Source organism: Oncorhynchus mykiss, chromosome 8 (assembly GCF_057628025.1).
Source record: "Oncorhynchus mykiss isolate SJ-2025 chromosome 8, ASM5762802v1, whole genome shotgun sequence".
Classification (NCBI taxonomy): Eukaryota; Metazoa; Chordata; class Actinopteri; order Salmoniformes; family Salmonidae; genus Oncorhynchus; species Oncorhynchus mykiss.
In genome coordinates this window covers 40,297,819-40,323,734 of record NC_143029.1, presented here as the reverse complement: position 1 = coordinate 40,323,734, position 25,916 = coordinate 40,297,819, and the positions used below count along the sequence as shown (strand labels likewise).

The window sequence follows — 25,916 nt, the reverse complement described above, 5'->3', positions numbered from 1 at the left end:
AAGTTATATTCCAGGTCGAATAAACTGGTCAAAATAAGTAGAGAATAAATCTTTAGGATGTTGTTATCATATATATCCAATAATGTTCCAACCGGAGCATTCGTTTTTGTCTACAGAGTAATGGAACGCATGGCGATATCATGAGAAATGCGCCTGACCAGGAACTGGCATTCTGCCAGACCACTGACTCAAATAGCTGTCATCCGGCCCCACATCACACTAGAGGCTTCATTCCACGTTCTACTGACTGTTGACATCTAGTGGAAGGCGTAGGAAGTGCGAACAGATCCATATCTTACTGGGATGTGAATAGGCGATGAGTTGAAAATCAACCAGCCCCAGAATTTCCACTTCCTGTTTGGAAGTCTGCCTGTCATATGAGTTCTGTTATACTCACAGACATAATTCAAACAGTTTTAGAAACTTCAGAGTGTTTTCTATCCAATAGTAATAATAATATGCATATATTAGCATCTGGGACAGGCGGTTCACTATGGGCACGCAATTCATCCAAAGTGAAAATGTTGCCCCCTATCCCTACAAAGTTAATCCAAATATAAAATCCATTTAAATTGCAGGTTGTAATGCAACAAAATATGAATAACACCAAGGGGATGAATATTTTTGCAAGGCACTGTAGTCAACTGCCAATGTTAACTTTTTTTATTGGGGCTATGACAGTCTATTACAAATCAGTCTGACAGTACTTTTGACATTATTTCGATATGAAGACAGTATTGTTTGAAGTGATTGAAATGCATCAGAATGTTAATGGGAAGTTTGGAAGAACATCAGGGTGGCAGGGTAGCCTAGTGGTTAGAGCGTTGGACTAGTAACCGGAAGGTTGCAAGTTCAAACCCCCCAGCTGACAAGGTACAAATCTGTCGTTCTGCCCCTGAACAAGGCAGTTAATCCACTGTTCCTAGGCCATCATTGAAAATAAGTATTTGTTCTTAACTGACTTGCCTAATTAAATAAAAATAAAAATCAGGCAATCATTCTTTATGAACATCATTATTGAAAGCCAGTCTGATTTAGTGCCTGGTCTTGTCCACTCTTTTCTGATGAGTCCTATGCGGCTTGTGTCCATTGTAGAGGGAAACAAGAGTCTTAACTTTCAGTGATGGGGTCATAATATTTTGTAGCTTAAACCATTCAAATGATAGAGACACATTTGTAGGAAGACTACAGAAACTGCTCTGTTTATACAATCGCATCTAGCGACTACCGGAGGTCTATGAACCAAGCTCAATTTATTTATTTCAGAGTTTCTCTCGCGAACCCATTTTCAAATCAGGACCCCTAGTTTGGAAAACGCTGCAGTGGATAGACACAAGCAAAGCCTTGTTGAGCCAGCCGGTCACGTAAGTGTGATTTTTGGCACTGACTTGGCCTTCTCCGTTCCACTACTCCACACACCAGCAGGCCCATTCCACACTTCATGTCTAAGGATATTAAAAACAACATGCTGATTATACTCATTCATATTTGATTCCCCCATACTGACAGATTTAGTGTTGGAGCCTCTTTAACTACAGGGTGCCATCCCATTGGACCAGACCTAGGTGTCACACAGGTTTTAGGTTTCTGTAGAAATGGATTGGCCTGGTCATTGATCGGTTCAGTTGTCATTCAGGACCTCGGGATGCCCAGTAGGGTTGCCAGTTGTCGACCAGTTTGGATTCTGTGTGAGGGTTGCCAAGTAATGAGATTGATGAAAAATCCAATTTTCAAGAGGCCCGACGGAGCTCCAGGAGGCAGTGCCTTTTGGCATCGGCCATTTCTTCTTGTGTTTCAGCAGCAGCCTTAGCAACCTTATCCTGACCTGTAGAATAGGGATGTGGCTCTTCTTGTGTACAGTCCAGAGGAATGGCATTACATATTGACAATGGCATTACATATTAGACTGACTTAACTTAATATTGTGTGTCAGTATTTTGCTTCTTTTTCTTTCTTTCTTTCTTTCTTTCTTTCTTTCTTTCTTTCTTTCTTTCTTTCTTTCTTTCTTTCTTTCTTTCTTATTTATTTATTAACCTGGCAGGTTAAACGAAGCCAAGCTGTGTGTCTAAACTGTTGAGACACACCCCAAGTGTATGTGCAATATTTTACCTTTACTTTAACAGGGAGTCCCACTGAGATCAAGGACTCTTTTGCAAGGGAGCCTTTGTCTCGAAAACCCAACCCTAGGCAAAACAGTGACTAGGATCTGGTTTCAATGATGGAGTCTTTTGGCATAGAAGACCTGCGTCACTACTTTATCTGCTTAATAACGGAGTAGGATGTATTTTTTGTTGTTGTCTGTTTTTAGTTTTTTTCTCACAAAATTGTTAAGTCAGGTTAGAGGGGTTTGAGGAGTGTAAGCTGATCCTAGGTCTGTGCTTAAGGGCAATTTTTACGAGGAAGAGAAGCGAAGACAATGATAACTTACATCTGGAGTGACTATGACAGTGATTCAATGGTTCACAATGGTGATCTTTCACTTCTTTTACCAGGAGCCTGAGCTCACTGTGACTGCAGAAAGTTCAGTTTTTCTTCTGTGTACTGCTGTATATGCCTGCTTTCCTTGTTCATAATCATCAGAGTGCATTGTTTTATGCTGCATGTGGAGCTGAGACTCAACCTCATGATTCAATAATTGGCATAATTAGAACACCCAATGAATAATGAATGGCTCCATTCTCTGGAGGTTACTAATGCTCTTGCTGGGTATGGCATGGACCAATGCAATAACATTGTAATAACGCTGTAATAGCACACTGGGTCATTATGATCCATTACTGCATTATCCTTTCAGTGTTAGGAAGGGAAAGCTTCAGGCTGTTAACTGTTATTGCTGTTTAAGTTTTGATGAACGATGACGAACAGAACTCATAAAACTCTGTGTGGAATTGTGTGACGGACTAAATAGCCTAGCCATAGCCTCTTCTAAATAACCTACCGTTTTCAAACTTGACAGTGAATGAATACATACATTACCATAATTGTTGAAAGTTAGAAAATGTGAAGTCATTTCAGCAGTGTATTCCCCATAGTTGAAAAGGAGAGCTCGACTCTTCGGGTTTAGAGTGGCTCTCTTCAGCCAAGGAATGCCGGCAAAGTTTTCTTTGGGGTGATGAGAGTATTAGGTGTGGTATTTCATGACTGCCAGATTGAAAACTCTCAGCACAACCCTTTCCAACTGTCCAAAACAGGCCACCAGAAAAAACTCTGCTTCCTCAACACATGAAGAAGCAGTCAAATATTTTGTCCAAGTCAACAATCAGCATTAACCCCAAGAAAATGCTGATTTATTGAGTGTTGCAATTTGAAAACTCCCCTACAGCACCCTCAAGTCTTTTTACCACATCATTTAGGCTTTGGACCTCCCTCATTCTGGAAAGAACTGAACAGCAGTATATAAAACAAATGTTTTATGAAGTAAAAAATTAGGTGGGTTTCACTTGTCTGCAAAATCATCAAATATGTAGCCTGTTTTATAGTTGTTTTTTTCTTATTTTCTTAATACTAACTCTTTGTAGACAGTCTGTGTTGAGGCCCATATGGAGGTGTGGGTACTGGGTAGAGTTTTGCCCCCAGACTGTGTGCTGTTGTCTAGGGTTGCCAGGGCACTGACGACGGCTGGTTGTGGTGGCTTTAATGGCAGTGGTAGTGGATTAGAGGGTGGGTGACAACAGGCATGCGGTTAAAGGGTGGGACCTGGCTGGCTGTGCCATCATCAGTCATAGCCTTTGGGAAACAGCCAGGGGTCTGCTGCTTTACTGAAAGGCTTTGACTGGCTTTCTAGAAAAGCCTGCTTGTTGACATGATCTTTGAACATTCAATATTCAATACATTGACTATTTTACATAAACAAGTTGTTTTGTCTTTTAGATAAATCCCATTATCATATTAATGATCACTCTGCTTCCCAAAGCCCTTGTGAAGAACTAACTGAACCTATTTGGGAAGTTTGGTTTGTTGACTTTGGCTGGTGTTTAAATGCTCCACATTCCTCTGTTTATGGCCATGAAATGCCCACAACATGTTGAGCTGCTGTATCCTCTCCATAGAATGCCACAAAGCCTAGGCCTGTCATCAAACACTTGGCTCATGTCAAAGCATTCATCATAGCCAAGTCACTGATGGCCGTTTTGATGACAATTTAAACCTTTTCATTCTGGATGTTTCTCCATGGGTGGAGTATAGAAGGGGGTGGGGGTCGAGCTAGGCTATTTCGTAATGGGCTCGAAATAGAGGCCGACCGATTATGATTTTTCAACGCCGATACCGATTATTGGAGGACCAAAAAAAAGCAGATACCGATTAAATCGGACGATTTTATATATCTATATTTGTAATAAATGACAATTAATTGGCATTTTTTTAAATATATATATATATTTTTTTTTTATAAATTACAATTACAACAATACTGAATGAACAATGAACACTTTTATTTGAACTTAATATAATACATAAATAAAATCAATTTAGTCTCAAATAAATAATGAAACATGTTAAATTTGGTTTAAATAATGCAAAAAGACAGTGTTGGAGAAGAAAGTTAAAGTGCAATATGGCCATGTAAAAAAGCTGATGTTTAAGTTCCTTGCTCAGAACATGAGAACATATGAAAGCTGGTGGTTCCTTTTAACATGAGTCTTATAGTCCCAGTTAAGACGTTTTAGGTTGTAGTTATTATAGGAATTATAGGACTATTTCTCTCTATACCATTTGTATTTCATATACCTTTGACAATTGGATGTTCTTATAGACACTTTAGTTTTGCCAGCCTAATCTCGGGAGTTGATAATCATTGAAGTCATCTCAGCATTGCTAAGAGCTGCTGTTAGAATTAATGCTTACGAGTCTGCTGCTACCTACCCCCGCTAAGTCCGAATGCTCTATCAAATCATATACTTAATTATAATAAACACACAGAAATACAAGCCTTTGGTCATTAATAAAAAAAGTTTTTATTTAAAAAATTAAAAAACAAAGCCTCTCCCCTATTTGACCTAGATAGTTTGTGTGTATGTATTGATATGTAGGCCACGTGTGCCTTTTCTAAATTTATGTAGTTCTGTCCTTGAGCTGTTCTTGTCTATTAATGTAATGTCATAATATTATGTCATATTTCATGTTTTGTGTGGACCCCAGGAAGTGGTTACTGCTTTCACAACAGCTAATGGGGATCCTAATAAAATACCAAATACAAGAGCGTGAAGCGTGAGCTCTGAACGCTCCGAGAGTGAAACTCTCTGAATTATGAATTGACAATCTGACAACCTTCTGAATTTACGAACGTCCAGAGCACACTCTGAGCATACTCTGACACTCTAGAGTGAATTTATGAATGCACCTCAAATCAGCCATAAATCCCCTTGTGACAGGGGGAATAGAAGCAATGCTGTTTGCAACATGGAGTGGCAATTGGATGCAAGCCTCACAATTTTGTTGAAACATTTCTAGCCTGTCTATCTATGGGTAACAGGGTTGAAGTGTTATGCTCGATCCTCTAAGTTTTCCACCACAAAAAAAACAGAAAATTGCCAAAGAGTGTAGAACCAGATCGATCACCTGCTTTTACACTATGATTTGACTATTAGATGTTCAATGTCAAAAAAATATATACAGTTGAAGTCAGAAGTATACATACACTTAAGTTGGAGTCATTAAAACTCATTTTTCAACCACTCCACAAATGTATTGTTAATAAACTATAGTTTTGGCAAGTCGGTTAGGACATCTACTTTGTGCATGACACAAGTCATTTTTCCAACAATTGTTTACAGACAGATTATTTCACTTCTAACTCACTGTATCCAAATTCCAGTGGGTCAGAAGGTTACATACACTAAGTTGACTGTGACTTTAAACTTTTGGTGCGAAAAGTGCAAATCCATCGCAGAACAACAGCAAAGGACGTTGTGAGAGTGCTGGAGGAAACGGGTACAAAAGTATCTATACAAGTAAAAAGAGTCCTATATCGACATAACCTGAAAGGCCGCTCAGCAGGGAAGAAGCCACTGCTCCAAAATCGCCATAAAAAGGACAGACTACGGTTTGCGACTGCACATGGGGACAAAGATCGTTCTTTTTGGAGAAATGTCCTCTGGTCTGATGAAACAAAAATGTACTGTTTGGCCATAATGATTATCATTATATTTGGAGGAAAAGGGATGGCTTGCAAGCCGAAGAACACCATCCCACCCGTGAAGCACGGAGGTGGCAGCATCATGTTGTGGGGGTGCTTTGCTGCAAGAGGGACTGGTGCACTTCACAAAATAGATGGCCTCATGAGGATGGAAAAGTATGTTGATATATTGAAGCAACATCACAAGACATCAGTCAGGAGGAATGGGCCAAAATGCACCCAACTTATTGTGGGAGGCTTGTGGAAGGCTACCCGAAATGTTTGACCCAAGTTAAACAATTTAAAGGCAATGCTACCAAATACTAATTGAGTGTATGTAAATTTCTGACCTGTGAACTGTGAAAAGGGAACTATGAAGAGACCTCTTGTGGCATGTCTTGTGGGGTATGCGTTGGTGTCCAAGCTGTGTGCCAGTAGTTTAGACAGACAGCTCGATGCATTCAACATGCCAATACCTCTCATAAATAAAAGTAGTGATGAAGTCAATCTCTCCTCCACTTTCAGCCAGGTGAGATTGACATGCATATTATTAATATTAGCTCCCTGTATACATCCAAGGGCCAGACGTGCTGCCCTGTTCTGAGCCAATTGCAATTTTCTTAAGTCCTTTTTTGTGCCATCTGACCACACGACTGAACAGTAGTCAAGGTGTGACAAAACTAGGGCCTGTAGGACCTGCCTTGTTAATAATGTTGTTAAGAAGGCAGAGCATCGCTTTATTATAGACAGACTTCTCCCCATCTTAGCTACTACTGCATCAATATGTTTTGACCATGACAGTTTACAATCTAGTGTTACTCATCTCAACTTGCTCAATTTCCACATTATTTTTTACAATATTTAGTTGAGGTTTAGGGTTTAGTGAGTGTTTTGTTCCAAATGCAATGCTTTAAGTTTCAGAAATATTTAGGGCTAACTTATTCCTTGCCACCCACTCTGAAACTAACTGCAGCTCTTTGTTGAGTGTTGCAGTCATTTCAGTCGCTGTAGTAGCCTGACATGTATAGTGTTGAGTCATCCGCATACATAGACACTCTGGCATTACTCAAAGTCAGTGGCATGTTGTTAGTAAAAAAATTAAAAAGCAAGGGGCCTAAACAGCTACCCTGGGGAATTCCTTATTCTAACTGGATTATATTTGATAGGCTTCCATTAAAGAACACCCTCTGTGTTCTGTTAGACAAGGAACTCTTTATCCACATTATAGCAGGGGGTGTACAGCCATAACACATATGTTTTTCCAGCAGCAGACTATGATCAATAATGTCAAAAGCTGCACTGAAGTCTAACAAGACAGCCCCCACAATCGTTTTATCATCAATCTCTCAACCAATCATCAGTCATTTGTGTAAGTGCTGTGCTTGTTGAGTGCCCTTCCCTATAAGCATGCTGAAATTCTGTTGTCAATTTGTTTACTGTAAAATAGCATTGTATCTGATTTTTTTCCAGAAGTTTACTAAGGGTTGGTAAATAGGCTGATTGGTCAACTATTTCAGCCAATAAAGGGGGCTTTACTATTCTTGGGTAGCGGAATGACTTTAGCTTCCCTTCAGGCATGAGGGAACCCGCTCTCTAGTAGGCTTAAATTGAAGTTGTGGCAAATAGGAGTGGCAATATCACCTGCTATTATCCTCAGTCATTTTTCATCTAGGATTGTCAGACCTTGGTGGCTTGTCATTGTTGATAGACACTAACTTTACAGAATTCAAAAGTACAATTCTTGTCTTTCATTATTTGGTCCGATATACTTGGATGTGTAGTGTCAGCGTTTGTTGATGGCATGTCATCCCTAATTGTGCTTATCTTGCCAATTAAAAAGTTATTAAAGTAGTTTGCCATATCAGTGGGCTTTGATGAATGAGCCATCTGATTCAATAAATGAAGGAACCGATGTGGCTTTTTCCCCCAGAATTTCATTTAAGATGTCCCAACGCTTTTTATAATAATTTATCTTTGTTTCATAGTACAGTTTTTTAGTTTAGTCACAGGATTTCTTAATTTGCAGTATGTTTGCCAATCAGTTGGGCTGCCAGACTTAATTGCCATACATTTTGCCTCATCCCTCTCAAACATACTATTTTTCAATTCATCATCAATCCAAGGGGATTTAACAGTTTTTACAGTCATTTTCTTAATGGGTGCGTGTTTATTAGTAACTGGTATAAGTCGTTTCATAAATGTGTCCAGTGCAGCGTCTGCTTGCTCCTCATCACAGACCAGCAAATATTCTTTACATCATCAACATATGAATAAAAAGGCTGGCATGTGCCATTTACTGAAGAGAGGCTTCCGTTTGGCCACTCTACCATAAAGGCCTAACTGTCATTCTGGAAAGTTCTCCCATCTCCACAGAGGAACTCTAGAGCTCTGTCAGAGTGACCATCGGGTTCTTGGTCACCCTCCTGACCAAGGCCTTTCTCCCCCGATTGCTCAGTTTGACCGGGTGGCCAGCTCTAGGAAGAGTCTTCGTGGTTCCAAACTTCTTCCATTTAAGAATGATGGAGGCCACTGTGTTCTTGGTGTCCTTCAAAGCTTTGCCCCAGGTGGACTCCAAACAAGTTGTAGAAACATCTCAAGGATGATCAATGGAAACAAGATACACCTGACCTCAATTTCAAGTCTAACAGCAAAGCGTCTGAACACTAATGTAAATAAGGTATTTCTGTATGTTTTATATTTGCAAAACTTCAGAAAACCTGTTTTTGCTTTGTCATTATGGGGTATAGATTGTAGATTTCTAAAATTGATTAAATAAAATCTCAGCATAAAGATGTAACATAAAAATGTGGACAAAGTCAAGGGGTCTGCATACTTTCCGAAGGCACTGTATTTGTTAACAGAATAGTTTCACAATATTACACAGAAAAAATATATAAACGCAACATGCAACAATTTCAACGATTTTACTGATTTACAGTTAATGTGTTGTGTGACAAAACTGCACATTTTAGAGTGGCCTTTTATTGTCCCCAGCACAAGGTGCACCTGTGTAATAATCATGCTGTTTAATCAGCATTTTGGTATTCCATACCTGTCAGGTGGATGGACTGTTTTGGCAAATGAGAAATGTTTTTACTAACAGGAATGTAAACAAATTTGTGCTCAAAATGAGAGGAATAAGCTTATCAGACTCACCTGGAATCCATCACCTCCCTGATTACCTTCCCTATATGTCTCTCCCTTTGGTTCCTTCCCCAGGCGTTATTGTTTCTGTTTCATGTCTGTGTGCTGTTATTGTTTCTCGTTTTGTATTATGTTTACAGTTTACAATTGGCTCATTAATCCCCCTCCTCTCCCCTGTAACTATTCCCCAGGTCGTTGCTGCAAATGAGAACGTGTTCTCAGTCAACTTACCTGGTAAAATAACGGCTAAATAAAATGTTCCTTGGCCGTGCTGCTGCTCCAGTTTCAACTGTTCAGCCTGCGGCTATGGAACCCTGACCTGTTCACCGGACGTGCTAGCTGTCCCAGACCTGCTATTTTCAACTCTCTAGAGACAGCAGGAGGGAGGGGTAGAGATACTCTGAATGATCGGCTATGAAAAGCCACCTGACATTTACTCCTGTTGCACCCTCGACAACCACTTTGATTATTATTATTTGACCCTGCTGGTCATCTATGAACATTTGAACATCTTGGCCAAGTTCTGTTATAATCTCCACCCGGCACAGGCAGAAGAGGACTGGCCACCCCTCTTAGCCTGGTTCCTCTCTAGGTTTCTTCCTAGGGAGTTTTTCCTAGCCACCGTGCTTCTACACCTGCATTGCTTACTGTTTGGGGTTTTAGGCTGGGTTTCTGTACAGCACTTTGATGAGCTGATGTAAGAAGGGCTTTATAAATACATTTGATTTGATAGAGGGTGCACAGAGGGACTTGTCAAAATGCAGAAATTTGGCACTTTATCAAATCTTGATTCATTAATTTCATTTATTCAATTCTCCATGTGGTCTATATTAAAGGGTACTTCATTTAATATAACAGGCTTTTAAAATGCAATATTGGTGCACAATTCCTACCTAACATATCAATGAGACGCCACTCTGGGAAATACATTCAGACATGTATGCACACACAAGCCCTAGGCAAGCGCACACAAACACACACACGAACAGACGCACTCACACAGTAATACACTCAGACACGCACATGCACGCTTGCACGCGCACCATTCTCACACACACCAACACCGTCTGACCTATAGTGAGACTATATAGCCTCGCTATTGTTATTTTACTGCTGCTCTTTAATTATTTGTTACTTTTATTTATTTTTTCCCCCTTAAAACTGCATTGTTGGTTAAGGGCTTGTAAGTAAGCATTTCATTGTAAGGTCTACCTACACCTGTTGTATTTGATTTGACTATAAGTTTACATGTTACTTCTTTTTTTTTACACTATGATTTGACAGTATGATACACTATGATTAAAGGTCAGTTAATATGCACTTGTGTGATATATGAGTGGTGGATGGATGGAGAGTAGCCGAATGTTTAAACACTTGCTCTTACTTTCACTGGCCCAGATACGAGGCTTCTGATTCCTCTGATGCTTCACTTTCAGAACCCACATTGTTTGACATTTCTCTTCCACTGAGTGAACTGTACAGTACTTCAGCAAATTACCCAAACTATCTTCCATAAAAATGACATCTCAATCTAAATAGCACCTCAATTTCTGCTCCAAATGACCCCTGACATACACGCACGCACACACCTTTGAATGGCAGATCTGTGGTGGCTGCTTGGCACGTTCCACAGAAATAATTGAATTAGAGAGAGATTTTGGGGCCCGGTCAGTTTGTGTGTGTGTGTGTTAATGAGAGAGAATGGAGAGGAGTGGAGGTAGGTTACCACGGCGATAAATAGAGTCACAACCTCAAACACCAACCTCCCCACTGGCCCAAACAAAACAGGGCCTGTTCCTCCTACAGTACCTCTAAGTGAGTGAGCGAGTCACGCACCCCCACACACACATACACACACACACACTCGCTCACTCTCAAACACACACACAATCCTACCTCGGTATGACTCAAAGAGAAACACACACAAACATACCAAAAACACACCCACTCAGGACCCCGCCAGGAATTCTCACACACTCCTCGGCACAGCGCAGCCAAAAGTAACACGGGCAGCTGAAGGTAAATAAATCAGCCGGATCGCCCGACTCCCATTAAAGCCTGCTGGTCTGCACTGGAAGACAAATCACTCCATGACACTGAGGGACAAACACACAATAATGCATTATTCCCACAGAATTCCCATTTCTACCATTTATTCCAGCTTTATTATTTTCCCTCCCCTCACCTGGCTCAGTTAATCACATCTGTCACAAACCCACAGGGGGAGGGAGGGGAGGATGGAGGGGTGAGAAAGAGGGAGCAGGAGAGAGAGAGTGAGAGAGAGAGAAGTAATAGGAGAGAAGAGGAAAGAAAATGAGGGAGAAGGAGACAAAAAAAGGGACAGAGAGCAAGACAAAATGGCAAACTGAGACTTTGAGATGCTGCCATCCCTTGTGTTGAGTGACCTTAAAGAACACTAGAAGAAGCTCTTACAGCAACAGCCAAAAGTGCTCCATGAACAATCTACTTGTGGAAGCACTTTCTCCACATGTCTCTGCTCTTGCTCCCCCCAAAGTGTAATATATGTAGATGGCAATTCCATTTCTTTTAGTTATTGATTTACAATAAGTGAATTGGATTTACACCCAATGACAGAATTGCGGTAACGGAATTTCATCATGGGTCCCTGATCTGTACTACGCAGAAATACATAATTACGGATATGAATGTAAATAGGTACACAAAGGCATAAATATGCAATATCCTCCTTTGCAGATTTGGGTATTTTTCTACACACTGGCTATTATTTTAATGAGCTCAGCCACCAAACAAGACCAAATTTGGTTGGTTGGGAACGGACCAAATCTGAACCACTCATAGATGTATATGTTTCACAAGTTTGGACATCAAAGTACAGCACAGTACAGTACATTATAGTGTACTGAACTAAAGTGTGGTCTACTGTGTACTGTACTGAACTATACTCTACTTTATTTAATGCACTGTACACTACTCGACCCAACTGTGGTTTGTGACTACTATGATTTCCATTGTAGCCAATTCAATTTAAGAAATGTTGTTACCGATTGTTTTTGGAAATTCTGTTACTGATTTGGCAACAGAATTTTGTGATTTAATCACTTAATAATTTATGAACAAAATTGATATCAGTAAAAACACTAACTAAATTGATAGATATACAGTGCCTTGCGAAAGTATTCGGCCCCCTTGAACTTTGCGACCTTTTGCCACATTTCAGGCTTCAAACATAAAGATATAAAACTGTATTTTTTTGTGAAGAATCAACAACAAGTGGGACACAATCATGAAGTGGAACGACATTTATTGGATATTTAAACTTTTTTAACAAATCAAAAACTGAAAAATTGGGCGTGCAAAATTATTCAGCCCCCTTAAATTAATACTTTGTAGCGCCACCTTTTGCTGTGATTACAGCTGTAAGTCGCTTGGGGTATGTCTATCAGTTTTGCACATCGAGAGACTGACATTTTTTCCCATTCCTCCTTGCAAAACAGCTCGAGCTCAGTGAGGTTGGATGGAGAGCATTTGTGAACAGCAGTTTTCAGTTCTTTCCACAGATTCTCGATTGGATTCAGGTCTGGACTTTGACTTGGCCATTCTAACACTTGGATATGTTTATTTTTGAACCATTCCATTGTAGATTTTGCTTTATGTTTTGGATCATTGTCTTGTTGGAAGACAAATCTCCGTCCCAGTCTCAGGTCTTTTGCAGACTCCATCAGGTTTTCTTCCAGAATGGTCCTGTATTTGGCTCCATCCATCTTCCCATCAATTTTAACCATCTTCCCTGTCCCTGCTGAAGAAAAGCAGGCCCAAACCATGATGCTGCCACCACCATGTTTGACAGTGGGATTGGTGTGTTCAGGGTGATGAGCTGTGTTGCTTTTACGCCAAACATAACGTTTTGCATTGTTGCCAAAAAGTTCAATTTTTGTTTCATCTGACCAGAGCACCTTCTTCCACATGTTTGGTGTGTCTCCCAGGTGGCTTGTGGCAAACTTTAAACGACACTTTTTATGGATATCTTTAAGAAATGGCTTTCTTCTTGCCACTTTTCCATAAAGGCCAGATTTGTGCAATATACGACTGATTGTTGTCCTATGGACAGAGTCTCCCACCTCAGCTGTAGATCTCTGCAGTTCATCCAGAGTGATCATGGGCCTCTTGGCTGCATCTCTGATCAGTCTTCTCCTTTTTGAGCTGAAAGTTTAGAGGGACGGCCAGGTCTTGGTAGATTTGCAGTGGTCTGATACTCCTTCCATTTCAATATTATCGCTTGCACAGTGCTCGTTGGGATGTTTAAAGCTTGGGAAATCTTTTTGTATCCAAATCTGGCTTTAATTAATTGATTCTTCACAAAAAAATACAGTTTTATATCTTTATGTTTGAAGCCTGAAATGTGGCAAAAGGTCGCAAAGTTCAAGGGGGCCGAATACTTTTGCAAGGCACTGTACCTTTACTTTCATTATCCTCCCCAAATAGAGAAAAAAATGGACAATATCTTAAAGATATGTGGGTTTCAAGGCACAAGGAAATGTGTATTAAACTTACAGAAGGCAGAAAAAATGATCCTAAATGATATATATGTGTTGATATCAGTTGGCAGGGGTCTTTTACTTCAACATGAAGATGTATTTCTTAGAAAAAATCTACAAGAAAAAGTCTTCAAAGACCTCTTTTTCATCTGTTTTGACAAGAAATCAAAGCATTTGTTTATTCCAAATTTGTTGAATGGAAAATAGTTGAAATAGTTATATATGCCTTAATTTCTCAAAAATATAGCTTAGCTTTCATTTGACATTCTCTTATGAACTTTACATGTTGGTGCTCATGGGTCCTTTTACATGGAAATGACCTAGAACAAATGATAGATTCCCAGATTCCCCAGTAAGTGATTAATCATTACCCCAATGCATCAGCGGTGTAGTTATGTAACCATTACATAATGTTCCCCCAACCCCTGGAAGCCCCTTATAGTAGCCCATTGTTTGACAGGCCCAGAGATAGGACTGACTACACAGATGCCTGGGCTTTCTTCAGTAGGAAAATGCTCTGGACCATGACTTCATTCATCTTTCTAGCTAGGTTACCTTTCATTTCCACACTTTTGTGTGTCTGGAGATTATCGGGATGCAAGGGAAGACTGTCCTTGTATAACTGTTTTCGTGTGGCCATCTGTTTTTGAGTGTGTTGAAGTCAGTGTGTTTGTGCGTGTGAAGGAAAATCAATCTGACCCAGAGGGATTAGTGCCTGTGTGGTGAGTGACTCTGGTTCTGTTCCAGATGTGTATCAGTTCATCCAAACCAATAGAACAGAACACAAGTGTGGTACAGAACAAATCCATACACATATGAATGCAGCACACACACACACACACACACACACACACACTGTGCTGTGTGTGACCTGCTGATATGAAGTCCCCTCAGGACTTGAAGCTGGTGTTGTACACACACAAAAAAATGAGGGTTCATTTGGAAGGGTGATGTATTTTATGTGGAACCATAATGACTCAAAGAACCCTATGAGTTATTCAATGGTTATTTGCAGTTCACAAAACGGTTCTTTGTTCTTTTAGTGATCATTCAAATCTAGGACAGGTGGCTCATTAGAATATTTTATGGCGTGGTTTGCACACAGCTCTTTTTGTGCAACCTTGAGTGAGAGTTTCATTCCAGCTTATCTAATGTGTTGTGTTATGCCATTATTTACTGTATGACTATACTGTGTCTTGTGAAAGTCTTGCGTATGGCCTCGTGACAATTGAGAACAGTTGACTAAATCAGTCAGTGGTTCTCAATTCTCTCATCTGGGACCCCAAGCTGTTCCAGAGTTAGCTCACTTGATTCAACTTGTCAATGAACACAATAACACCTATGGAATTTGAACAATATAATATGGCTGACCAGAATAGAAAACCCTGTATAGAACCATTCTCCATAAAGGTTCCATGAAGAATCAGAAAAAATGGTTCTATTTAGCCCCAAAAAGGGTTGAAACCATAGCTAAACCTTTTTTTGTGCTATATGGAAGAAAAACATTATGGTTCTTTATAGAACCTTATGGAAAGGTTATTTATAGCACCATACAGGTTCCATTTAGAACCTTATCAGCATGGTTCTTTGTTTAACCTTCAAAAAAGTGTTCTATAGCCTATGGCACCAAAAAGGGTTCTGCTACGGTTACAATCCAAAGAACCCCTATCTGGTACTATTTATTTCCGAGATCTATCCGCTGCCTTCGACACCGTGAACCATCAGATCTCCACCATCTCAGGGCTGGGTGTCTCGGGCTCTGCACACTCTTGGATTGTATCCTACCTGGCAGGGTGGTTGTACCAGGTGACGTGGAAAGGATATGTGTCTGCACCACATACTCTCACTACTGGTGTCCCCCTGGGCTTGGTTCAAGGCCCTCTCCTCTTCTCATACATCAAGTGACTCGGTGCTGTCATAGCCACACATGGTCTCTCCTATCATTGCTATGCGGATGACACTCAACACATTTTCTCCTTCCCCCTTCTGAAACTCAGGTGGCAACACGCATCTCTGCGTCCCTGGCAGATCTCTCAGCTTGGATCTCGGCTCAAACTCGACAAACGGAGCTGCTATTCCTCCTGGGGAAGGCCTTCCCACTCCATCACAGTTGACAATTCCAACGTGTCCCCCTCACTGAGTGTAAAGAACCTTGGCTTAACCCTGGACAACACCCTGTTGTTCTCTGCAAATATCAAAGCAGTGACTCGATCCTGCAGGTTCATGCTCTACAACATCCGTAGAGTACGACCCTACCTGACACAGGAAGCGGAGCAGGTCCTAATCCAGGCTCTTGTCATCTCCCGTCTGGACTACTGCAACTCGTTGTCGGCTGGGCTCCCCGCTTGTGCTATTAAACCCCTGCAATTTATCCAGAACGCTGCAGCCCACCTGGTGTTCCGTCTTCCCAAGTTTACCCATGTCACCCTGCTCCTACGCACACTCCACTGGCTTCCAGTCAAAACTCGCATCCACTACAAAACAATGGCACTTGCCTACAAAACAGCAAGAGGAACTTCCCCTCCCTACCTTCAGGCTGTGCTAAAAAAAACTACATACCAACCCAAGTACTCTGTTCTGTTACCTCTGGTCTCTTGCCCTCCCACCAATACGAGAAGGCAGCTCCCGCACATCCCGGTCAAAGGCCTTCTCTGACCTGGTACCTCAATGGTGGAACCAGCTTCCCCCTGAAGGTAGGGCCACAGTGTCCCTGTCCATCTTCTGAAAACATCTGAAACCCTACCAAGTGTATCTTAAATATTCCCACAGCAACCCCCCAGCACTTACTTTGCTGATAGGTACATTATTGAGGATAAATGTACTCACTATGACTGAGATATGTGGTTGTCTCACCTAGCTATCTTAAGATGAATTCACTAAATATGCTGGATAATAGCATCTGCTAAATTACTCAAATGTAAACGTAGAAAAAATTGAATAAATATGCCTCAAATTTGACCATGAGAATCTGAACATTCATCTAACACTGAGCCCAACACACACGGACTATGGGTAGCCTACATACAGGATTTCAAAACGTTTCACCCTGGTCTTTTGATGCCGAATTTCATTGGAAAGAAATGAACGATGGTTGAATACTAATGATAAATCCGAAGCAGATCACGAGTGACTGATTGACGGGTTTCGAGAAGTTGCATGTGAATTACAGCGCTTCATCTGGTTCTTCCTGTCTCCGTTTTGTCACTCGCCAAAGCGTCACTTCAGAACTGCTACGTGACATGCCAGAGTGCGCATCAGACCGTTTACAGAAACACCAAGGTAACACAGTATTTATTCATCTTTACTGGGTTAGGTTACCATAACATGTCCCTCAACTGCTCAACCAAAGAATCATTGCCATTAGCTACAAATTACAATACTTTGTGTGCGCCCACAAATTAGGTGTTTCTTCATTCACCAATTGAAATCAATGTGACATTGTCGCTCAGGCATAATGCAATCGGCTTTATACTAATAAACTACCTCACGAATTTAAAATTAGAAATGAACGACAACAAACACATTTACATTTCCTCTGTCTCTGGGTCATTAATCTAAGTGGACCCATTGGCCTCGAATCTGGCTAATATATATTTGTTTTAATTAAAAGATTATGCATAGCCAGAGGTGAGGAGTGCTAACAGTATGTATGCAACAGTAAACTTGCTGTAACACGTCCTCAAAGAGTGGTGTAGCCTGCTAAAGAGCCGAAACGACTGGAATGGTATACTTGACACGTTGGTAACGTTGCAAAACACTAGGCTACTCAATAACCTCAGCACCACCAGAAGAGTGATTCGAAACCAAATGGAAACTGCGTAAATTCTTACCGAGATACTGTCGGATGTCCAGCAGAATTTCGGGGGGTCCTCCATTCAACTGGTAAAACAGAGACCCAAAACAGAAGAGAAAAAGAGTAGCCATACAGAAACCATAACCTCTCAGGGGAACACGCAACGGAACCGCTGAGAGAAAGCCGATTTTTTTGTTTTTCCGATCTCTAACGTGGTTTGAAGTCTGGTTGTTGTGAAGGGGACTGTTGCTGAAATTCTTCATAATCTCCTCCTCACAAAGCGCCGCCGAGACCGGTAGTCACCCATCCACCTGTGCAACGTGAAACTTCTTGCTTTGATATAATTTCAAACGGACACCTAATTCAGAAACTTCAGGCACCCGGTGCCACCACGGGTTATTTTTTTTTCGCGCACGGTTTTCGCCTCCGGTTCGGTCCCTCTCGTCTGTTCTCGCCGGACTGTTACTGCAAAGGAAAGTTGCGAGTCCATCCTTCGGCTGAAACTTTTCGGGCCAGCAGCGGTGTCAGATTACTGAACGTGGAAAAAATGTTCAGCACATAAGGTTTATTTGCAGTGAGTGTAGGTGTAAAACAGCGTCACTGTGTGTACAGCAACAGATCACATTCGATGTGTTCTCATTCTGTAATGACCCGCTTTCATTTTACAGCAAGGGTGAAGGAGCTGGGGGGACATGTCCCCCCAACGTTAGAATCAGCCCCCACCCCCCAATAAAAAGCAACTTCACCAGAACGCTATTGACTGCTTCATTCTCACTCTGTGTTGTTAGAAGCAGTGGGGGAGTGAGAGAAAAAGCACAGTGTGCAGCATCACCATCATTACTCACTCATTACTCTGGGTAAAGTTGTTTTTGGCAACAGCAAAGTATGTTTAAGTAAAAAGTATATGCATGTGAATATACGTTGACGTGTTAGAACGAATGTGAGCAACTATACGCTTTCTCCTGGCTAGTAGCTAGTTAGGGTTACATTTACAGTTGTATCATTTTTAGCTGTGTCAGGTTTTATTTAACTAGCTAATTCTGGGTAGTTCTGGTTGTGTGGAAAACTTATGGTGAATGTTTTGAGGGCAAGAATACTGGCTAGCTATAGAATGAATTGCACATTACCTGTCCTTGTCTCCATCATAGGGTCAGCAAGTTAGCAATGGATGTGCCACCAGTCAAGAAGAGAAAAAAATAGGACATAAGAGTTTTTTTCACAGGAGTGCAACTGACTTTTCACTTAAGGTCCTTGGCAACTGCCGCACACCGCCCCTGGCAAACTAGCTTGCAAATTTGAGTGCTTTCAGCTTAGATGTTTGAGTGCTTTTCAACTTCATCACAGTGATTATGGGTCATGAAGGTGAGTTATATGTGTTGAGACTTTGTTTGGTGCTATCATGATCATGGCAGCAGAGTGACAGCCAATGAACAGACATAGAGAGAGAGAGAGAGGGAGAGAGGGCACAAACCAAAAGCTAAGATCAACAAGTTCTCACATTCTCACGTCAAAATTAGACATTCATGTTTCTCAAACGTCAAATTTCAAAGTGAGAATTGCCTCTCCAAGCCCATAGACTGATGATCTGTCAGTGTGAATCAATCTGAATGATCATACTGTATATGCTCTTTGCTGAAAGGATAACATCTTAAGTCCAAAGTGTGCATTGCATGTATTAAATACGGTGCAATACGCAGAAATCGCTCCATCATTTCCTGATAGCTAAACTTTCAATAGTTCGCCTAATTTCAGTTTAATTAACAAAACAATAATCATTGTACAATCATTGTACCATCTAAACCGCTGTGAAATATATTTTCAATAACCAGAAATGTTGTATTTTCTGCTGTTTGAAGCTGGTGCACAAAACCGAAAGTAAAAGACACAAAGACTAAACTTAAGAACGGGAAGTATAGAAATAGCACACAGAACAGAATTACCGCTTCTTAGACTTGCTTTCAATGAGAATGACAGATCTATCACTCAAATTTCTATATGAATTTGGTTGGGTCATCCAAAAAGTTACATATTGCAGCCTTAACTTAATGCAGGAGAGAGGTAGCCATGATGATACTCACAGACAAACAGACAGACAGACAGGCCGAGCAGGAGGAGAGAGAGAGGCCACAAACCAACAGGAAAGATAGTGCCTCTTCAAGCTCATGGAGTTCATAGACTGATGTTCTGTCATAGAGTGAATCAATCTGAGTTATCATTTCATTATCTCTGATGGAATGATTGCAGCTTAAGTCTAGAGGGTGTATTGCATGTGGATTCAAATGCAGGAGAGAGGCAACCATGATGATATTTTGTTTTTGGTAATTGTGGAGATGTATTCATTTCAGTTTGACCTTTAAAAAAAAAAGATTTTACTGTGTATGTTGGTGGTTATTATTACAGTAGAGTATTACACGCCCAATTTTTCAGTTTTTGATTTGTTAAAAAAGTTTGAAATATCCAATAAATGTCGTTCCACTTCATGATTGTGTCCCACTTGTTGTTGATTCTTCACAAAAAAATACAGTTTTATATCTTTATGTTTGAAGCCTGAAATGTGGCAAAAGGTCGCAAAGTTCAAGGGGGCCGAATACTTTCGCAAGGCACTGTATATACTGTACTCTATACCATCCACTGCATCTTGCCTATGCCGTTCTATACCATCACTCATTCATATATTTTTTTATGTACATATTCCTATTCATTCCTTTACACTGTGTGTATAAGGTAATTGTTGTGAAATTGTTAGGTTAAATTACTCGTTGGCTATTACTGCATTGTCAGAACTAGAAGCACAAACATTTCACTACACTCGTATTAACATCTGCTAATCATGTGTATGTGGCAAATAAAATTTGATTTGACTTACTATTGTTGAATGTTATAGTAGTACAGTCGTGGCCAAAGGTTTTGAGAACGACACAAATATTAATTTCCACAAAGTTTGCTGCTTCAGTGTCTTTAGATATTTTTGTCAGATGTTACTATGGAATACTGGCATGCTGTCAATAAACTGCTGGGCAACATCCTGACTGATGGCAGCCAATTCTTGCATATTCAATGCTTGTATTTTGTAAGATTTGTGTTTATTTTGTTTGTCCACCTGCCTCTTGAGGATTGACCACAAGTTCTCAATGGGATTAAGGTCTGGGGAGATTTCTGGCCATGGACCCAAAATATCGATGTTTTGTTCCCCGAGCCACTTAGTTATCACTTTTGCCTTATGGCAAGGTGCTCCATCATGCTGGAAAAGGCATTGTTCGTCACCAAACTGTTCCTGGATGGTTGGGAGAAGTTGCTCTCCGAGGATGTTTTGGTACCATTCTTTATTCATGGCTGTGTTCTTAGGCAAAATTGTGAGTGAGCCCACTCCCTTGGCTGAGAGGCAACCCCACACATGAATGGTCTCAGGATGCTTTACTGTTGGCTTGACACAGAACTGATGGTAGTGCTCACCTTGTCTTCTCCGGACAAACTTTTTTCCAGATGCCCCAAACAATCGGAAAGGGGATTCATCAGAGAAAATTACTTTACCCCAGTCCTCAGCAGCAGAATATCAGTCTGTCGCTGATGTTTTTCCTGGAGAGAAGTGGAAATAAACTGTGTAATAAAATAAATGTCACGGATCCCTCTGGAACTTTCATTGCGCACACCTGGCCCCTATTCCCACGGATTGTATTTGTATATATGTGCCCTTTGTTCCCCATGGTGGTGTCGATTATTGTTACAATGTCCGTGAGTACCCAGGAGGCTGGAGGCGTGGCTTAGGCCACCCGTGAAAGTAAATGTCATTCCGGTTAATCTGCTATGTTGTATTGTTAGCTCATGGTAAGGCTGTACACTGACACTTTTGAAACTTTAATGAGGCTTACACAAATGTGTGAGTTATTGAAGAGCCGATGTATTGCAATGTTGGGATATGTGTATGATAATGTCATGAATTTTATATTATAATATGTCGTGCAAAAATATTGAAGGTAAACTGGAATTTGCAGTGATGGTATATTAGTCTACCCTGTTGTCCAAACTTGTAGTAATCATGGTCGAATTACCGATCGGGCACAAGGAGCACTTGCCCAGGGGCCCTGAGCTCCATGGGGCCTGCATTGATTTAGTTCGTCATTCTCACTCAGATATCATATTAACATGGCATAAGTCATGTCAAAATGTGTAGAATTGCAGGAAATGAACTGTACAACTGCAAATTTTTCTCTCCGCCCCATGGGAAAACAAGTAGAATTGCATGAAATTAGTTATAAAATTGCCCCCATAAAAATTATCAGCTGTATGGCAAATTGTGTAACAGCTACAGTCTCGTGACAGACTTAGACACATACTGTATAATGGTCCTCTAACTCACTTTTAGTGATAGCAGCTGTATTGTAGTCATAGTCTCTATGTGAAACATTCTAACCAAAGCCATGGGTATAAACACAGATCTAGAATCTCATTCTATTTCTATGGGTATAAACACAGATCTAGAATCTCATTCTATTTCTATAGGTATAAACACAAATCTAGAATCACTTTCTATGGGTATAATCACAGATCTAGAATATCATTCTATTTCTATGGGTATAAACACAGATCTAGAATCTCATTATATTTCTATGGGTATAAACACAGATCTAGAATCTCATTCTATTTCTATATGTATAAACACATCTAGAATCTCATTCCATTTCTATGGGTATAAACACAGATCTAGAATCTCATTATATTTCTATGGGTATAAACACAGATCTAGAATCTCATTATATTTCTACAGGTACAAACACAGATCTAGAATCTCATACTATTCTATGGGTTATCCGGAGAGACGGGCACTGTGTCATTCCTGTGTGAGTGTATACAAACACAGGGTGGCAAGAAATGGTTTTTATTATATTTCAGAATTACATAGTTATAGACATCATTTTTTGTTTCAATACACAAGCAAATCTTTATAGACAATCATTAGATAGTTGAAACCAAAGAAAATCATTTGTACACTTATACTTTACATTACACACTGTAGCTTTTCACTAGCTCAAGCAATATGCAGGAAGGTATTGCTATGTGTATAGTACAGCTAATAATTACAGTTGATATGAAAAGCCCCAAAATAAGTTATTTAAATACCAAATAACATATACAGAATGTGCAACTCTTGTTAATCATTTAATTTATGTAATTATGTTTTTTTGTACGATTGCAAAAACAAATTGGAAGTTAAGTCGTTGGAACAGGTTCATTCATGAATGATTATTAATTACATTTGTACATTGACTTGGCATTGGGAACTCAATACTAAGATAACTAATTCCCAGTATAACCCATTCAAACCCTTTACCTTACCTGAAAAGAAATGTCCGCTTATGGACTTAAAGAAAATTTTGCGTGAATTTTCTAATTTACTTTCTAAAGTGCATTTTACAGTGACAATATTTTTTCTTTACAAAAAAATCTTCAATGTTAGGTATTTTTGTTTCTTGAAAAACTCCCCCTACCACTACTAACCTGGAGCACCACTATGATTGAAGAGAAAAGGCATCAAACTTCTTTCGAGTGTCCACTGCAAAAGCCTCCCCGATGTTACACCACTCTGTCAAACTTTTATTTTGAAACGCGAGAGCTAGGGATAATTGTTTGCAATATGAAGTACCTTACACAAGTAGAATGACATTACGTGGGTGGATCCACTCACACAAAGCTTGGACCAAGCTGGGACTCACAGGTCTGGCCTGCTGTTTCAGTGAATGGGGATTCAGTACGTCCCTACAGAGGTGAGGTGACCATCTCCCAATCTCATCTGCCCTCCCTGACTGTGTCTCTCTCTAAGACTGTAGTACTGAGTGGTGCTGTGGCCGGCTGTTGAATATGGGGACACTATGTTTAAATCAGACTTCCTGTGGATTAGCATCTGTGCTTAACAAGGAAACCACCAGTTGAGCTATGTGGCTGCTAATGTGTGTACTTTGATCCCATACATCTGCAGGCAGCTAATCGTGTGTGTGTGTGTGTGTGTGTGTGTGTGTGTGTGTGTGTGTGTGTGTGTGTGTGTGTGTGTGTGTGTGTGTGTGTGTGTGTGTGTGTGTGTGTGTGTGTGTGTGTGTGTGTGTGAAACTAACAATCACCGTCGTTACAAGCCTTTGCACATTCAAAACATATAGGCCTGGTGAGGCTGTGAAAAAAACAAGCCTTAGTCAAAGGGAATGTGGATGGGGGTTGAAATGCCTATTTATAATGCTGAGTACATGAATATATATTTATCTAACTGTTTTCTTTACATAATGGTAAGGCAACTTAAAATGAGCTCATTTAGACATATGGAGTCTGCAAAGGAAAAGATGATTAGAGCGGTACTGTGTAGACAGCCTTACTGTAAGGACCTACATATTGGAGGATTAAATGCAATTAAGATATGTTTTGAAATCTGCAATATAATCATATCGATATCTGTCTGACTGTCTACTTACATTAACTGAGATGGTCTGAAGACATTTCAGACATTGACATTCCACAAAGCAGACAAACAAATACTATTGAACACACATACTGTAAAAACACCTTGAAATTAGAATATATGGTACAGTATATTACAAAAACACTATAGCATGATAGAAAATTATGATTTGAAATCCCAATACAACAGCATTGTTTGCCTATTTCATGTTTTGTGTAAAATTTTAGTTGATTAACTGCAAGAAAACCCATTGTCCAGTCTTGCTATAGCATTTGGCAATGGGATTAACAACAAAAGTAAAAATGTACATTGAAATACCGGTGCCCCCTGTACATAGCCTCGTTATTGTTATTCTTATTGTGTTACTTTTTATTATTACTTTTTATTTGAGTCTACTTGGTAAATATTTTCTTAACTCTTCTTGAACTGCACTGTTTAAGTAAGCATTCCACGTTAAAATATACACTTGTTGTATTCGGCGCATGTGACAAATAGAGTTTGATTTGGTTTGATTTAAAAGAAATTGCTTTGGCCAAGCTACATGTTCTTATTACTCTCCTGTGCTTTTGTCTCACACAAGAGCAGAAAATTAAGCACTTATTAAACACAGGGAAAACACTGATAAAGAGTCTTTAATACCTTTATATAAAGTCAAACCTAAAAAAAAAATAAAAAATTAAAAAAAGAGAGACTGTGCTATTTTTCCTTCAAGGCAGTACTTCTCAGTCTTGAGTTATAAGACTGGGGAGGATATGAGAGAGAGAGAGAGAGAGATTTAAAGGCATCTGATAACTGTTCTCGACAGTCGGGAACAATTTCACCGTAAACAAGACAGATATAGATTGATAAAGACATGGGGGAATAAGAACAGCTTTTCTGCTCTTAAGTTTCAGGTGTGGGCTGGGCTGCAACAGCGAGCCATCCGCAGTCCAGTCAAAAGCCTCAATAACTGTTGAAAGCTGTGCTGTGGTCACTTGCACAGTTATTCAGTTCTGCATTTATTTGCAACTGTGTTTCAGTCTCAACTATGTCAGCCATGACATAGCCGTTCAACTTTCCGAGTTTCACCTGCATTGGTTCCACTGTCACAGTTATGACTGCGCATCTCTGTGTGCGCTGACCAAACGGGCCTCGCTGACCAGTCTACGGGCGTGTCTCTCGTCCCTCACCCCCGCCTCCCACACACCGCTCTCCGTGAGAGATGACACGTGCCCCAACGTGTCATATCCTGCTGCTTCCAGGTACGTGGTGTACATGGGCAGGCCGATGGACACCAACCAATCAGAGACGGTGCTCAAGTGACCCGGGGAGAGAGGCTTCCTGCACATCTCTGTTAAACCTCCAAACGGGATCTGGGGAATACCGGTGAAAACATTCAGGAATTTTGTGTAAATAATAACACATAAAACATAGCAATGACACCTTAAATGTGTCATCGGAAAATAACAGGCTCCAACTTTGCCCTGGTGACCATGTAGCTAAACGCTTATTGAATCTGTCCCGTAAAGGCTAGCAGACAGACAGGTAGTGGTGCAGTACAGTACTCACAGCCATGCGGTGCTGCTTGCGGAGCAGCTTGAGGCGGACCTGGTCTATGGCGGGGGCAACATCTTTCACTGGCTGCTCCAGGTCTTCGCTGTAGCGCTGCACCAGGGGCTGGGGGATACCACACCGACCATGCTGGATGGAGGCAGGAATGGAGACAAACAAATGTAGAGAAACTGGGGATGAGTGAGAAGAGTGACACACAGACACACGTATACACACACACAAACGTGCACACATGCAAGCGCACTTGAAACATATTGGCGTGGGAACTCATGCACATTGGGAGATCTGGTTTCTTTGCTACCATACTGATAGAGAAAGAGAGACCCTCTACTTGGGAGCACAACAACTCACATT

The 25,916-nt window shown here is 40.5% G+C and overlaps 2 protein-coding genes across 10 annotated transcripts in view; both read right to left on the bottom strand.

Moving 5' to 3' along the window:
• Positions 1–18,175, bottom strand: part of usta (uronyl 2-sulfotransferase a) — a 153,078-nt gene extending 134,903 nt beyond the window's left edge. The window contains exon 1 of the mRNA XM_021612555.3: positions 17,607–18,175. Within this exon, the coding sequence (XP_021468230.1) occupies positions 17,607–17,832 (226 nt within the window). The 5' untranslated portion in view covers positions 17,833–18,175. The remainder of the gene's footprint in view (positions 1–17,606) is intronic.
• A 4,254-nt stretch (positions 18,176–22,429) lies between these two features.
• Positions 22,430–25,916, bottom strand: part of LOC110529898 (SAM and SH3 domain-containing protein 1) — a 333,014-nt gene continuing 329,527 nt past the window's right edge. For all 9 annotated transcript variants that reach the window (XM_036985458.2, XM_036985457.2, XM_036985461.2 and 6 more), the window contains 2 exons: positions 25,560–25,691; positions 22,430–25,363 (listed from right to left, as the gene is read on the bottom strand). In XM_036985458.2, coding sequence (XP_036841353.2) covers positions 25,103–25,363; positions 25,560–25,691 — 393 coding nt within the window. In that variant the 3' untranslated portion in view covers positions 22,430–25,102. The remainder of the gene's footprint in view (positions 25,364–25,559; positions 25,692–25,916) is intronic.